Raw genomic sequence first — 16,359 nt, forward strand, 5'->3', positions numbered from 1 at the left:
TCAGAATTAGCAGCAGGATCACACTTAGCTACAAAAAGAATGGAAAAATGCAGCTTTTTAGCTGAGCACATCACCATTATGAAAAATACAATGATACTGCTGGTAATAAAGAAATATTGGATTCACTACTAACAGTCTGCTACACTTAATAATGTCATGACTTAAAAAAATAAAAATTCTACATTACTAGATGCATTTTTGCTATAATTCCATTTAGAATTTTTAAATCTATGTTCACAAATGACTTTGTCATTTCCCCCCAAAATGTCTACTTCCTGTGAAATATTGTAAAATGTTAGAATTATCTTTCCTTTAACTTTCCTGAAAATTATCAACTATTACTGAAAGTCTCTGGAACCTCTTTCTTTTCTGGGGCTGGGGCAGAGTTAGAGGAACTAGGTAGATTTTCAAGCCAGAAATTCAATTTTTAACTTTCCTATTGTTTTTTACTGGTTGCTCATCTACTGATTTTTGTTAAGTTTCATTTATCTGGAAAATTTTCCATTTCATTTAAAATCAGACCCAATCCATCATTATCCTTTCACACAGTGTTTGATTTATACCTTCAACATTATGCTGACATCTCTGGCTTCTACTGGGAGAGGCTGAATGTGCATTTGCATCACACAATACAGAACCTTTGAAATCTAATTGACCCTGGATAGTAGGAAACAGAATATGTGTTTATTCTTTATTTTGTGTATATATCTTCCTTGGAACATCAATGACAAAATACATATTTATATTTTCCAGGTTTATGGGATAGACTGTAGCAGATATCTGAAATTCTTTCCTTATGCAAGCCTTCTCTTCCCTTCTGTAAATCATCATTCTTCACCCCAGGTCTATTGACATTGGATAATAATAATGAGCTGAACACATAAGGACTTGGGATTCAGAAATCATTGACTGCGTCCTTCAAGGAAGATGCAGTTTCTTTGGGTAAGAGATGGGATTCCCCACTGAAGTAAAGAGCACAAAGTAGTGGGTGTTTCAGAAATATTTGCAGTTTTGAATCCTCATATTCCTCCAAGATAGCGTAACCTAATTTTCAGATTAATGCTCATTCACATAAGGTAATTGGTGAGGCTGTGAAAAAAACTGACTTTGTAAGTAAGCAGCTGGTAGAATGACTTTTCACCATCCTGAATCTATAGCTATACATACACATTTCAGCAGCATCACTTAAAGGTATCACTTAAATGTACTGAGAGGATACAAGATAGTTCAAATTAACAGAGAAGTGAACTAGGATTAAAAAGGGACTATAACTAAAGCTATTCTGTGTAATCTATATAGAAGGAACTAATTAATACTAGCAGTAAGATGCTACCTGAGAACAAAAGCTAAGTTTGATTTTCTGTACTAAGGAGTCCATTAAAAATTTATATTCTGAACTATCTCAGCCAACTCCTGGCAGGGCACCTTGAATGATGATCCCATCATGACTGCATACACTGTGAATTCTCTTAAAGGAAATCAAGGTGTTCTAACCAGAGAAGGTAGAACAGATTGCAGATACACAATCACATGAAACTATATTGCACTATATTGATTATGTAACTAAAGAGGTAGCTTTCAGGACCATTTACAAAGGGTACAAAATAAAAGGTTTAAAGTATGGAAATGCATTTTAATGCCATATTATTCTAGTAAGAAGTCATATTTTTAAATAAGAATGCCTCTATGCAGAGTAGAAACCCCTAGAAAATGGTATTGTCATCTAGCTAATTTATCTACCAAATGTGGCATTCACAAGAATATGCAAAGCTACACAAAACATATTTTATAGTACAGAAACGAAGATAACACCTAAATATCCCTGCAGGTCTTATGATGTCATCCTTATTCTTATCCTGATTATTACATTTATTTACACAGATTAAAAAATCTTTATGTTCTACTATGAACATACCTATCATTGATAGTTGAATACTTTCTCCAATCGTTTCCTAAAAGTTTGGAACATTTGGAACATAATTTCCCTTAATTTGTAAAAGAAATTATTTTTTTCCAAATGAATCAAAATAATAATAAGTAAACCTTCCTGCTGAGGCTTTACCCCATCTGAAATATTCATAGATCTTCATTCATTCAAATATTTTTTTCTTTTTTTTTTTTTTTACTAGAAGTTTGTCCTTCTAGATGAAGAATTTCCCTAACTTATAGCATGGTTTCTCCAAGGTATGAGCTTATGATACCTGCAATTCATTCATTTATGTTTTCTCTCATTAAAATCCTAATTCTTAATAAACTATGAATTTCAAAGGACTGTATTCTATATTCATTTGCATTATGGAATTTCCTCTTTGTGGATGTTAGCATATCAAAAAATGGCTTTCTGACATTCATTTCATTCATAATGTTCCTCACCTGCACAAACTTACAAGACTTCCTGCTAAGAACTTTCACAGGGTTCACTGAATTCATAGAGTCCCTTGTGCACATGTACTGATATTTTTTGTGTGTATAAAAAACAGCGTTCCACATGCCACATATACATGGTGTACAATGAGATGATTCCATTTACAGAGTTTCTCTCCTGTACAAATTTTCTGGGAATTCCTGTGACTTGAATTTTGAGAGAAAGTTTCTTACATTTACTTCACCAGTATGTTTCTCATCTGTGTGAGTTCTCTGATGCATAATGAGCTGTGACTTCCAACAAAAGGCCTTCCCACATTCACTGCACTTACAGGGTTTCTCTCCTGTATGAGTCCTCTGATGTGCACTGAGAATTGATTTCTGAGAGAAGGTTTTTCCACATTCACTGCATCCATAGGGTTTCTCCCCTGAATGAGTCCTCTGATGTACAATGAGCTGAGACTTCCTAATGAAGGCTTTTTCACATTCGTTGCATTCATAGGGCTTCTCTCTTGTGTGCATTCTCTGATGTACAATGAGCCGTAATTTTCCACTGAAGGACTTCTCACATTGACTGCATTTATAAGGGTTTTCCCCTGTATGAGTGCGCTCGTGTACAATGAGTAGCGACTTCCAAATGAAGGTTTTCCCGCATTTGTGGCATTCATATGGTTTCTCTCCAGAATGAGTTCTCATGTGTATAATGAGGTATGACTTGCTACTAAAGGCTTTCCCACACTCACTGCACCCATAAGGTTTTTCCCCAGCATGAGTTCGCTGATGTGAGATGAGCTGATCTTTTCTATTAAAGGCTTTCCCACATTCACTGCATTCATACGGATTCTCCCCCGTGTGAATTCTCTGATGTACAATAAGTTGTGAATTGAAACTGAAGGATTTCCCGCATTCACTGCATTCATGTGGTTTCTCTCCTGTGTGAGTCCTCATATGTATGATGAGGTAGGACTTGCTCCTAAAAGCTTTCCCACATTCAATGCATCCATAGGGTTTCAACCCTGTGTGACTTCTCTGATGTACAATGAGCTGTGACTTCAAACTGAAGGCTTTTCCACACTGATTACACCCATAGGGTTTCACCCCACTGTGTGCTCCCTGATGTACAATAAGCTGTGACTTGAAAGTAAAGGATTTCCCACATTCACTACAACCATAGGGTTTCTCTCCTGTGTGGGTTCTCTGATGAACAATAAGATTCGACTTTGTGTTAAAGGCTTTCTGACATTCACTGCATTCAAAGGGTTTCTCTCCTGTATGAGTTCTCTGATGTATCACGAGCTGTGACTTCAAACCAAAAGTTTTCCCACAGTCACTGCATTCATAGGGCTTCTCCCCTGCATGAGTTCTCTGGTGTGAAATGAGCTGGTATTTCCGACTGAAGGCTTTTCCACATTCACTGCATTCATACGGATTCTCCCCCGTGTGAATTCTCTGATGTACAATAAGTTGTGAATTGAAACTGAAGGATTTTCTGCATTCACTGCACTCATGTGGTTTCTCTCCTGTGTGAGTCCTCATATGTATGATGAGGTAGGACTTGCTCCTAAAAGCTTTCCCACATTCAATGCATCCATAGGGTTTCACTCCTGTGTGACTTCTCTGATGTACAATGAGTTGTGACTTCAAACTGAACGCTTTTCCACACTGATTACATGCATAGGGTTTTACCCCAGTGTGTGCTCCCTGATGTACAATGAGCTGTGACTTGAAAGTAAAGGCTTTCCCACATTCACTACAACCATAGGGTTTCTCCCCCGTGTGGGTTCTCTGATGTACCATGAGGTTAGACTTTGTATTAAAAGCTTTCTGACAATCACTGCATTCATAGGGTTTCTCCCCTGTGTGAATTCTTTGATGTATAATGAGTTGTGATTTCAAACCAAAAGCTTTCCCACAGTCATGACACCCATAGGGTTTCTGTCCTGAATGAGTTCTCTGGTGTGAAACAAGCTGGTCTTTCCTACTGAAGACTTTCCCACATTCACAGCATTCATAGGGATTCTCCCGCGTGTGAATTCTCTGATGTATAACAAGTTGTGAATTGAAACTGAAAGTTTTCTGACAAACACTGCATTCATGTAGTTTCTCTCCTGTGTGAGTTCTCTGATGAACAATGAGGTAGGACTTGCTGCTAAAGTCTTTCCCACATCCATTACATTTGTAGGGTTTTTCTTTTGCGTGAGTTCGCTGATGCACCACAAGGTATGACTTGCTACTGAAGGCCTTCCCACAGTAACTGCATTCAAAGGGCTTTCCTCCCATACGTATTTGCTGGCATATGAGCTGTGACTTTCTGTTGGCAGTTTTTCCAGATTTATTACTTTCACAGTATTTTATCCCAATAACAGCTTGCTCATGTTTAGAATGGAAGGACGATTCCCTATGTGCATGAAACCCATTAGGATTCTTTCTGGAAAAATTATTACCGAAATCTGTACTATATTTCAAACTCTTTCCATTTGTGACACATTTATGAAGTTTTTGTCTTGAAGAAACATAATCTGTACTAAGAAGACATAGTTTTCCAAATGCAGTACACTGATAGCCTTTTGACATACTTCTTAGCTTGCCTTGATTTTCCTTATGCCATTCCATATGACCATCAATTTCCCAGACTTCGTCTAGAAATGAAAATACTCATGTTATAAATAGTAACATGATCCTAGTATAGCATAAAATTGCCTTAAAAATGCCATATCATGAGGTTTTTCTTAGTTTCAGATATCAGTTCTGAATGTAAATAAAATCTCAAGTGTAAATGTACCCAAACTCCTGGGCACTCGGGAAAACAAAGCAAATCAAAACACGTATGAGGCAAAGGGAACTGACAATAAAGGTAGTCTTGAGTTACAAAATTTTGCAAAATGCCTTCTTTAGAAAGCAAAAGAGAAATGAGCAAAACAGAAAGAGGTGGGGTCTTCCCTGGTGGCACAGTGGATAAGAATCCACCTGCCAATGCAGGGGACATGGGTTCAAGCCCTGGTCCAAGAAGATCCCACATGCTGCGGAGCAACTAAGCCCACGAGCCACAACTACTGAAGCCCATGTGCCACAACTACTGAAGCCCGTGCACCTAGAGCCCATGCTCCACAAAAGGAGAGGCTACTGCAATGAGAAGCCTGCGCACCATAAGGAAGAGTAGCCCCCGCTCGCCACAACTAGAGAAAGCCCGTGTGCAGAAATGAAGATGCAATGCAGCCAAAAATAAATAAATTTATTTATTTATTTATTTAAAAGGTGGGAAAGGATCTCTGAGCATTAGCTTCAGTTGACGAATAATCGTTAAATATCTATTATGTGCCAAACACTGTGCTAAGCTCAGGAGAAAGAGCAGAACCACTGCAGATTGGTTTACAGTCTTCTTGGGAATAAAGTTCCACTGAATACCCAAATAGATGAAAATAAACTCACAAGAAACATCATCGAGATGTTTCAGAACGCTGACAATCAGCAGCTAATAAAGCTTCCAGAAAAACCAAAAAAGTTTCATATAATGGGTCAAAATTTAGAATGGATCTGACTACTCATTAGCATCGCTAGGAGAGAAAAAACAGAGCATTCAGGAGTAAAGTATAAACATTTTCAGCGGCACATGTCTCAAATTTTATATCAAATGCACCCTTTCACAGGAAGCTACTATGAAAGGTGTTCCTTTCACAGGAAACTACTATGAAAACAAACCAAGAAAAAAGATGACACAAAAAAATAGAAAGGAAATCTGAAAGGAGATTCCAGGTTAAAAACTGTACAACCAGGTCTTGAGAAAAATCAGCTTACACTGGAGCAAGTCAAAAGACATGGGAGTGATGTCACCAGGAAGATGAAATTGACAGAATCACTAATTTAGCTGAATGTACCAAAAGAATATTTAGACATGTGAAGAAGAGTCTGGGGTTAAATTAATTATAAATACATTAATGATAACACAGAAAACTGGGCACGGAAGTAAAACAACTCAAGAGAAAAAATGATTTATGAACGAAAACTAGCCATTGTACACTTGCATGATTTACCTGTGAACAGAAATTACATGGTCGTAAAGATACAAAAACTGAAGACTGATCTAAGTATGAAACAGCTTGATTAGGATGATGGAGGTATGGAAAGAGACAGTGTGTATATCATGGGGAGTATGAGGGAAGGAGGATGAAAGAGAATTAAATCTTTACCCTTCACACTAAGTAATTAGGAGGAAATCAAGGTGCAAGGGAATAAGTTGGTTATTTAGAAAAACATGGACGTAAATACCATAAGAAAGAGCTAAAGAGATGAAATTGGTTTTCTCTGAGGGGAATGAAAAACAGACGGGGCAGGGTGGCCAGAATGCTTTTAAACATAAACCCAACCCAAACTCCCACCCCCCAACCAAATTCCAAAAATACAAAGTGGATAGGGAACTAGACACAAGACTAAGTCCTCAGTCATAATCAGAAATATCTGGAGGTTGAACAGAAGAGAGAATGGGTAGAGTTGACCTAGATGTCCCAAAGTTATTGCTGACCAAGGCAATGGACAGAAAAGGGTATTAAGAGAACACAGAAGCAGGTCAGGTTTGAAGACAGCAATATCACAGGATCTTAACACCCCATTTCAGGTTTCCCTACATCTTAAATCTGAACCCTCTTATTCATTTTGTACACAACCTCCAAATTATATTTTCCCAAACATCAATTCCCAACTGGGACAGTACCCACCCCCATGCAGTGAGAAATGAACAGGAGCATGTTTGACTGTTACAGTGGCTTTGGAGGGAATATTACTGGCTATTACTGGGTTGGCCAAAAAGTTCCTTTGGTTTTTAAGTAAACATAAAAGATACATTTTCCATTTTCACCAAGAACTTTACTGAACAACATATTAGCCATTTTGGGCTTTTTTGTTTGCGGTACGCGGGCCTCTCACTGTCGTGGCCTCTCCCGTTACGGAGCACAGGCTCCAGACGCGCAGGCCCAGCGGCCATGGCTCATGGGCCCAGCCACTCCGTGGCATGTGGGACCTTCCCGGACTGGGGCACGAACCCATGTCCCCTGCATCAGCAGGCAGACTCTCAACCACTGCAACACCTGGGAAGCCCTCACCATTTTGTTCCACTACCTTCTGCCATATTTCAGGCAACTTCATAATTCCATCCTACCAAAAGGTTTTATCTTTTTGAGCAAAGAACTGTTCCAGGTGCCTTTTACAGTCTTCCAGGGAATTAAAATTTTTTCCATTAAGAGAATTTTGTAAAGACTGAAATAAATGGAAATCCAAAGGTGCATTGTCTCGTGAATATGGCAGATGAATCAGAACTTCCCAGCCAAGCTGTAACGGTTTTTGCCTGGTCATCAAAAAAACATGTGGTCTTGCATTATCCTGATGGAAGATTATGTGTTTTCCGTTGAGTAATTCTGGATGTTTTTTCTCGAGTGCTGCTTAGAGTTGGTCTAATTGGGAGCAGTACTTGTTGGAAGTAATCATTTGGTTTTCCAGAAGAAGCTCATAATAGAGGACTCCCTTCCAATCCCACCTTATACACAACATCATCTTCTTTGGATGAAGACCAGCCTTTGGTGTGGTTGGTGGTGGTTCATTTCACTTGCCCCACGATCTCTTCCGTTCCACATTATTGTACAGTATCCACTTTTCATTTGCCCATCACAATTCGTCTTAAAAACTGAAAGTTTTCATTACATTTAAGTAGAGAATCGCATTTGAAAATATAGTCAAGAAGGTTTTCTTCGCTTAACTTAATGGAACCCAAACGTCAAAGCAATTAACATAATCAAGCTTGTGCAAATGATTTTCAACCCTTGACTTGGATCTGGATTTTGCATATATCGGCTATCTCCCTTGTGATATAACGTTAATTGTCCTCAATTAAGGTCTCAATTCGATTGCTATCAACTTCAACTGGTCTACCTGACCGTGGAGCATCATCCAGAGAGAAATCTTCAGCATGAAACTTCACAAGCCACTTCTGACATGTTAGATCAGTCACAGCCCCTTCTCCATATACTGCACAAATCCCTTTCTGCATTTCAGTTGCAGTTTTGCCTTTCTTGAAATAATACAGTATAATAGGCCAAAAGTGTTGCTTTCTTCCATCTTCAATATTAAAAGGGCTACAGAAATATTCACCAATTTTGATAATTTTTTTTTAATGCACACCGATACAACAGCTGTCACAATACAATCTAACAAAACTGTTTTGAATGAAGTTAAAGACAACTAAGTGCTACTAGAGCCATCTTATGGAAAAAACTGAATGAACCTTTGGCCAACCCAATACATGGTCTTAAAGTCAGAAGTGTTTCCATCAAGAAGAAAACAGGCCAGTGAGTAATTAACCTTTGCCCTCAAATCATATTTGCTCATGTTTGGCTGTCAGTGTTGTCCCTGTAGACTCTGAAAGTTCATGGATACTGAATCTGTCAGTTTCTGTACTTCACCCTTCCAATCCTTCTGTTGCTGGCACCACACTCCTGCTGATTTTCCCTTGGTTCCCACATCTCTGGCTTCCTTCATTTGATTTCCCAGGAAATCTAATGAATTTGCTGTTGAGCATTTTCTTTACAACAATAATTGCGGGAAATTAATCATTGCTGGTATCTCAAGGAAGAGCACAAAGAATTCAAGAAATAAGGACAGAATACCAGAGCCAGTGAGTAGAAGAGAGGAATTCACAAGATTAAAGATTATTTAAATATGATTCAAGACTGTATTAAACATGATTACTGGCTGTGGCCCATCTTGAGTTTAGCCACAGAAGACAATGGAAGAGGAAATCATGCTAAGCCAGCAGAACCCGGGCTCACCAGGCCACGGCCACAGCAGGAAGCCCCGGCACAGCCTGCCCAGCCCGGGTTCCAATGCTTCTCTGTTGTGCCACTCCTGCTGCTCTCCCAGAACGAGGTTCCTGTTGTACCCACCCTGTACTTCTCTCTGCCACTCTACCTGTCTGGCTGGTTGTACGTGGATAACTTATCTTTAATTATAGATCACCAGACCATGAAGAACCACCACGTCTGATTAGAAACAAGGATCCTAGACTTCCATTAATATACTAGAAGAATGACAAGAGGGGTAACAGAATATTTTTGAAGATGAATGGATGGAAAGAAAGGTGTGACTGGATGATGCCTAACCAGAGAGGTAGATGGCGGTGGACAGTGCTGCCTACCCAGCCGTTCTGCTGCCCTTTTCCTGGCTGGCAGAAACCTGATCTTATTTCCTACTTCCATTTGTAAGGCCATGTGCTGCAGTTAGGAAAATGGGACCCACTTCCATACCCCTGCCGAGAGTGAAGCATGATATAGCTGAGCCGACAGTGATGGCCCCGTTTCCCTCACCAGAGTCTTCTTTACACAGGGATATGTGATAAAAATCTAGCCTGCTCAACATGGTAAGTCTGCTGGGGCTTCCTGAAATAGATTTTAATGCCTGATTAAAAGGGCCATGTGGGAAGAAACAGTCTTTCTTATTCCACTGCCCACTGGTATATCTGCAGGTGTTGGCTGGAACTGTAAGAGGCATCTGGTGACCATGAGGGGAGGAAATCTGAGAAATACTGACATAGTTAGAATGGCGAGGCAGAGATAGACGTTTGGGGATTTAGTAAGTCAAGCAGTCCCACATCAGGACATTTTGTGATGTGTGGTAATAAATCACTTCTGCCTAAATAGTTTGATTTAGGACTAATCAAAAATTGCAGCTGAAACCATCCTAATAATACAAAGATTAACTGTTGATTTATCCTGCCACACTTATGATGGAATACATAGTTGCTTAGGGAAATATATCTGACAGTAACATCAGGATGAACTCACAGTATAAAAAGAGTAAAAGGTATAAATTTTGCTAATAAGTAGAATAAGCAAGAAATGAAATAATGGAATTCCCTGGCGGTTCAGTAGTTAGGACTCCATGCTTTTACTGCCAAGGGCCCGGGTTCAATATCTGGTCAGGAACTAAGATTCCATAGCCGTGTGGTGTAGCCAAAAAAAAAAAAAAGAAAAGAAAAGAAAAGAAAAAACAAGATAATATTGGGAATGATCTCATTCCCAATGAGAAGGAGGTGGGAATTGAGAAGATGGAGGCCTTAAAAGACTTATTTTTGAAGGACCAAAATAGTAACAGATTATAGCAAGACTAGTGATGAGAACTGCATAAAAAGGATATTTAGGCTCACGCCCCAGTGCCAGGAAGAACCAGGAGCACGGCAGAACTAACAACCAGGAAGGTGAGAAGAAGTTATCATACAGCTATGGGGCAGCAGAAGAGACATTCCAATTCCAGTTTCTGAAAAATGAGACAAGGGAGTGGCCCATGCAGGGAAGATGCCCGGTGGAACAATCAAACCCAGTACCAAAGGGCACATGAAAGAGGGATGGGGCTGTCAGTCACCAATACAGAAAGAAAAAGCGTAAATCTTCAGAGTGGAAGTCTTTTAAAACTTACAATATACGAGGAAAGTGGGGAATATGAGAAAGACCCCTTTGGACTCAGAGGAAAGAGCATGCGAGGGCAGTAAAGCATGAGGAGAATAAGCACTGTGTCGTGCAGTGTGAGAGTGGGTTCCATGGGGTTCACTTGGGTAAGGCGTGGGGGAAAGGCTTCAGGCGGGAGAAATGATATTATCAAATGATGCAGGAATACACTCAGAAAGAACAGTGATGACAAAGCCATTAGGAAGGAGAAGCAGAAAGGGTAGAATCTCCTAACACGTAGGTTTCAAGGAGAAGGAAATTGGAACTGTGTTGAATATGAATGTAAGTAATTTTAGAAAAATAGAAAAAAAGTAGAAGGGGTGTGAAAGTCACGTGAAAAGAGGTAAAGAGGAAAAGCTTGCTTAAATGCGTAATGAAATGCATCTATCACCACGGGAAAGTAAGAAGGAAGCTGAGAATGCCACAGAGGAGATTAACTAAGAGACAATGGTTACAAATGACCCAAAAGTACAAACACAAAGGGAACATCACGTCAGAACTCACCAATTCTAAGGAGGAAAAGATCTAAATGTTCTGACGACTCACCCATATGGCCCTCACTTGGAATTTGCATCATCCACAGCTCTTCTTGTTCCAACTGGAAAATGATATTCGGTTTGGTGTGTTGATACCCTGTGAATAGAAAATTACAGACAACCTGGCCCAAAACTGCCTAGGACCATGGGATTCAGCAGAATGGGGAAGACTCGGTTTAGAGGCGGCGTGATCAAGCTGCCCTTTTGCACTTTGGCAAAATGAACATCATTCAACCAGCAGATTTTGATGCCAAAGGGAGAATAAGAAAATCTGGCCTCTAAATATAAGCCGCAAATCACCAAGCATTTTACGAAAGTGCCCCAGCTTTCAGCACCCAAGAAGGGGAAGCCTGGAGATGACACACACTCCTTTCAGGGAAGTGGTACTTACCCAGGGACACCAGGTTGCTGTAGTTCTCCAACATCACACTCCTGTACAGGTGTTTCTGAGCTGGGTCCAGCAGCTGCCACTCCTCCCAGGTAAAGTCCACAAACACATCCATGAATGACAATGGTCCCTGAAACAGCATATCTCCATTCAATTGCAAATCATTTTACTGAGTCTGTAGTAAACAAAAGGCTGCTAAGGGTGTCCATTATTTACATTGTACTTTGGGAGAAAAGCAAACGTTTACTGAAAATATCCCATCAATATGCATTAAATCAGTTAACCTGTCTTTCAGCATATAAGAATACCATGTGCCAGGTATTCAACTAGGAGCAGGTAATATAAAATGGATGAAAGACAGAAGTGTTCAGCATTGCAGAGAACAGCAAAGATTAAACCCATAAAAATGTAACAGGCAGTCAAAGATGCTATGAGAAAAGAACATGGGCACAAAGGGGGAAGCAAGCAATGCTGCTTGAATGCACCAGGAGGTACCACTGAAGAGAAGACGTTAAAATTTCGTGAAATAAAAAAGGCAACAGCTGTAAGTAGCAACCACGGTGTGGGGCGACAGATCTGAACATGAAGATACACCGATGGTAAATCAGCATATGAGAAGATGCTCAACATCATATATCATTAGGGAATTGCAAATTAAAACAGTGAGACACCATTACACATCTAGAATGGCTAAGATTTTCAAAAATGGACACCAAATTTGAAAATGAAATTCCAAATTTGATGAAGACATGAATATAAACATCCAAGAATCTAAACTCCAAAAACAATGAACTCAAAGAAACACACATGCTCAAATTTTCAATAGACAAAGAGAGAACCCTGAAAGCATCAAGAAAGCAATGACTTGTTTCCTACAAGGGCTCCTCAGTAAGATTATAAATAGACTTCTCATCAGAACCTTTGGAGACCAAAAGGCAATAAACCCATATATTCAAAGATCTAAAAGAAAAATAAACTACCAGCCAAGAATCCTGTATCTGACAAAACTGTGCTTCAAAAGTGAGGTAGAGGGCTTCCCTGGTGGTGCCGTGGTTAAGAATCCACCTGCCAATGCAGGGGGCACGGGATTGAGCCCTGGCCCAGGAAGATCCCACATGCCATGGAGCAACTAAGCCTGTGGGCCCCAACTACTGAGCCTGCACTCTAGAACCCATGCTCTGCAACAAGAGAAGCCACAGTAATGAGAAGCATGTGCACTGCAATGAAGAGTAGATCCTACTCGCCGGAACTAGAGAAAGCCCACATGTATCAATGAAGACCCAATGCAGCCAAAAATAAATAAATTAATTAAGTAAAAAGTGAGGTAGAAATGAAGACATTCCCAGAAGAACAAAAGGTAGTTTGCTACCACTAGACCTGCTTGTCAAGAGATGCTCAAGGGAGTCATGTATGTGAAATAAAAGAACACTAGACAATATTTTGAAGCTGTTTGAAGAAATAAAGATCTGAATAAAGGTAAATATCTGGGTAATTATAATGGTAGTATATTTGTGCCTCTACATTTCATTCTCTACATAATTATAAGAGACAAATGCATTTGAAATAATTATTAGTTTACATTTCGGGGCACACAATGTATAAAGATGTAACTCTGAGACATCAGCAATCAAAAGGGGTGGGACAGAGCTGTAAAAGAGCATAGTGTTTGTATGTTATTGAAGTTAAGCTGGTATAAATTCAAATCAGAATGCTATAACTTTAGGAAGTTAAATGTAATCCCATGGCCACCACAAAGAAAATAGTTATAAAACTTACACAAAAAGCAAATGAGAAAGGAATTTAGACATTTCACTATAAAAATTCAACTAATCACAAAAGACAGTGATTGCAGGAACTGAAGGACCAAAAAGCTATAAGGTATAAAGAAAACAGCAAAATGACAGAAATAAATCCCTCCTTATGAGTAATTACTGTAAGTGTAAATCAATAAAACTCTCCAGTGAAAAGACAGAGTTTGGCAAAATGGATTAAGAAACATGATTCAAATATGCTGTCTATGAGAAACTCGCTTTAGATCCAAAGACACAAACAGATCAAAAGTGAAAAAATGGATAAAGATATTCCATGCAAGTAGTAACCGAAGTAGAGCAGGGGTGGCTATACTAACATCAGACAAATCAAAAAGGTTGTAAGAGACAAAGAAGGAAATTACATATTATTAAAGTTTCAGCACAGCTAGAAGATAGAAAATTATAAACAGTTACACTTAATAACAAATCATCAAAATACATGAAACAAAAACTGACATAATTGAAGGGAGAAATAGTTTTATAATAATAGTTGGAAACTTCAATATCCCACTCCCGATAATGCATAGAACAATCAGAAAGAAAATAAGTAAGGAAACAGAATTTAAATAAACTACCTCTAACAGACATATACAGAAATATTCTACCCAAAAACAAAATATACATTCTTCTCAAGTACACATGAGACATTTTCCAGGACAGACCATATGTTAGGCCACAAATTAAATCTCAATAGATTTAAAAGATAAATATCATACAAAGTATCTTCTCTGACCACATAGGATGAAGTTAAAAATCACTAAAAGCAGCAGAAAAAAAGGGAAAATTCAAATTTGTGGGAATTAAACAACATGGTCTTAAACAACCAATGGATCAAACAAATCAAAAGAGAAATTAGTAAATACTTAGACATGAATGAAAACAAAACACAACATAAAGTTGTTGGGATGCAGCAAAAGCAGTGTTAAGGGAAAATTTTACAGTTAAAAACACATATTTAGGGGCTTCCCTGGTGGTGCAGTGGTTGAGAATCTGCCTGCTAATGCAGGGAACACGGGCTCGAGCCCTGGTCTGGGAGGATCCCACATGCCGCGGAGCAACTAGGCCCGTGAGCCACAACTACTGAGCCTGCGCGTCTGGAGCCTGTGCTCCGCAACAAGAGAGACCGCGATAGTGAGAGGCCCATGCACCGCGATGAAGAGTGACCCCTGCTTGCCACAACTAGAGAAAGCCCTCGCACAGAAATGAAGACCCAACACAGCAAAAATAAATAAATTAATAAACTCCTACCCCCAACATCTTCAAAAAAAAAAAAACCAAACATATTTAAAACAAGAAACATCTCAAATCAATAATCTAACTTTACAACTTAAGGAAACAGAAAAAGAACAAATTAAACACAAAGGTAGCAAAAAGAAGGAAATAAGATTAGAATACAAACAAAATAGAAACTAGAAAAAAAATAGGAAAAAAATCAATGAAACCAGAGCTTAGTTCTTTGAAAAGATAAACAAATTTTGATAAAGCTTCAGGTAGCTAGACTGAGGAAAAAAAAAAAAAGAGAGAAGACTAGAATTACTAAAATCAAGAATGAAAGTGGGGAAATTAGTACTGATTCTACAAAAATAAAAATGATTATTGGAAAGTACTATGAACAATTGTATTTCAACAAATTGGATAACTTAGTTGAAAGGAATGAATTCCATTTGTGTTTCTATTAAGATCAAATCACAAAGAAATAGGAAATCTGAACAGATCTATAACTAGTAAGGAGATTGGGTCTGTAATCAAAAATCTTCCCCCAAAAAAGAAAAGCCCAGGCTTCACTGGTGAATTTTAACGAATATTTAAAGAAGTAATAACATCAATCTTTCTCAAGCTTTTCCAAAACCTAGAGGAGGGAACACTTCCTAAGGCTCTGATACCAAATCCAGACAAAGCCACTGTAAGAAAACTACAAACTAATATTCCTCATGAACATAGATGCAAAAATCTTCAAAATAATAGCAAATCAAATTCAACAGCTTATTAAAAAGATCATACACCATGACCAATGGGATTTATTTTCGGAATGCAAGGATGGTTCAACATTTGAAAATTGCTCAATGCAATACATCACACTAACAGAATGAAGTTAAAAAAATGATTATCTCGATGCAGATTACCTCAATTGAAGGATCTGACAAAATTCAACACTCTTTCATGATCAAAACACTCAACAAAGTAGAAATAGAAGGAAAGTACTTCAACATAATAAAATCCACATCTTAAAAACACACAGTGAACATCATACTCAATGATGAAAGACTAAAAGCTTTTCTTCTAAGATCAGGAATGAGGCAAGAATGCCTGCTTTCAAGACTTCCCTCATGGTCCAGTGGTTAAGAATCTGCCTTCCAATGAAGGGGACGTGGGTTCAATCCCTGTTCAGGGAACTAAGATCCTGCATGCTGCAGGGTAACTAAGCCCACACACTCTAGAGTCCATGCACCACAGCTAGAGAGAAGGCTGCACGCCACAATGAAAGATCCCACGTGCTGCAACTAAGACCCGATGCAGCCAAATAAATATTTTTTTTTTAAAAAAGGAATGCTTTCTTTCTCCACTTCTATTCAACATAGTGCTTCAAGTTCTTGCCAGAGCCATTGGGCAAGAAAAAGAAATAAAAGGCATCTAAATTAAAAAAGGAGTAAAATTATCTCTGTTCATGGACAATGTCTTCCTATATATAGAAAATCTTAAAGATTACACACACACACACACACAACCTAGTTAGAACAAATGAATTCAGCAAATAACAGGATACAAAGTCACAC

The 16,359-nt window shown here is 38.7% G+C and overlaps 1 protein-coding gene across 2 annotated transcripts in view; it reads right to left on the minus strand.

Moving 5' to 3' along the window:
• Positions 1-695: 695 nt before the first annotated feature.
• Positions 696-16,359, minus strand: part of ZNF268 (zinc finger protein 268) — a 37,431-nt gene continuing 21,767 nt past the window's right edge. For both annotated transcript variants that reach the window (XM_082667495.1, XM_082667494.1), the window contains exons 3-5: positions 11,778-11,904; positions 11,397-11,483; positions 696-5,003 (exon numbers count right to left, since the gene is read on the minus strand). In XM_082667495.1, the coding sequence (XP_082523621.1) occupies positions 2,527-5,003; positions 11,397-11,483; positions 11,778-11,904 (2,691 nt within the window). In that variant the 3' untranslated portion in view covers positions 696-2,526. The remainder of the gene's footprint in view (positions 5,004-11,396; positions 11,484-11,777; positions 11,905-16,359) is intronic.

Source organism: Grampus griseus (genome assembly GCF_964374135.1).
Source record: "Grampus griseus genome assembly, chromosome: 12".
NCBI classification, from domain to species: Eukaryota; Metazoa; Chordata; class Mammalia; order Artiodactyla; family Delphinidae; genus Grampus; species Grampus griseus.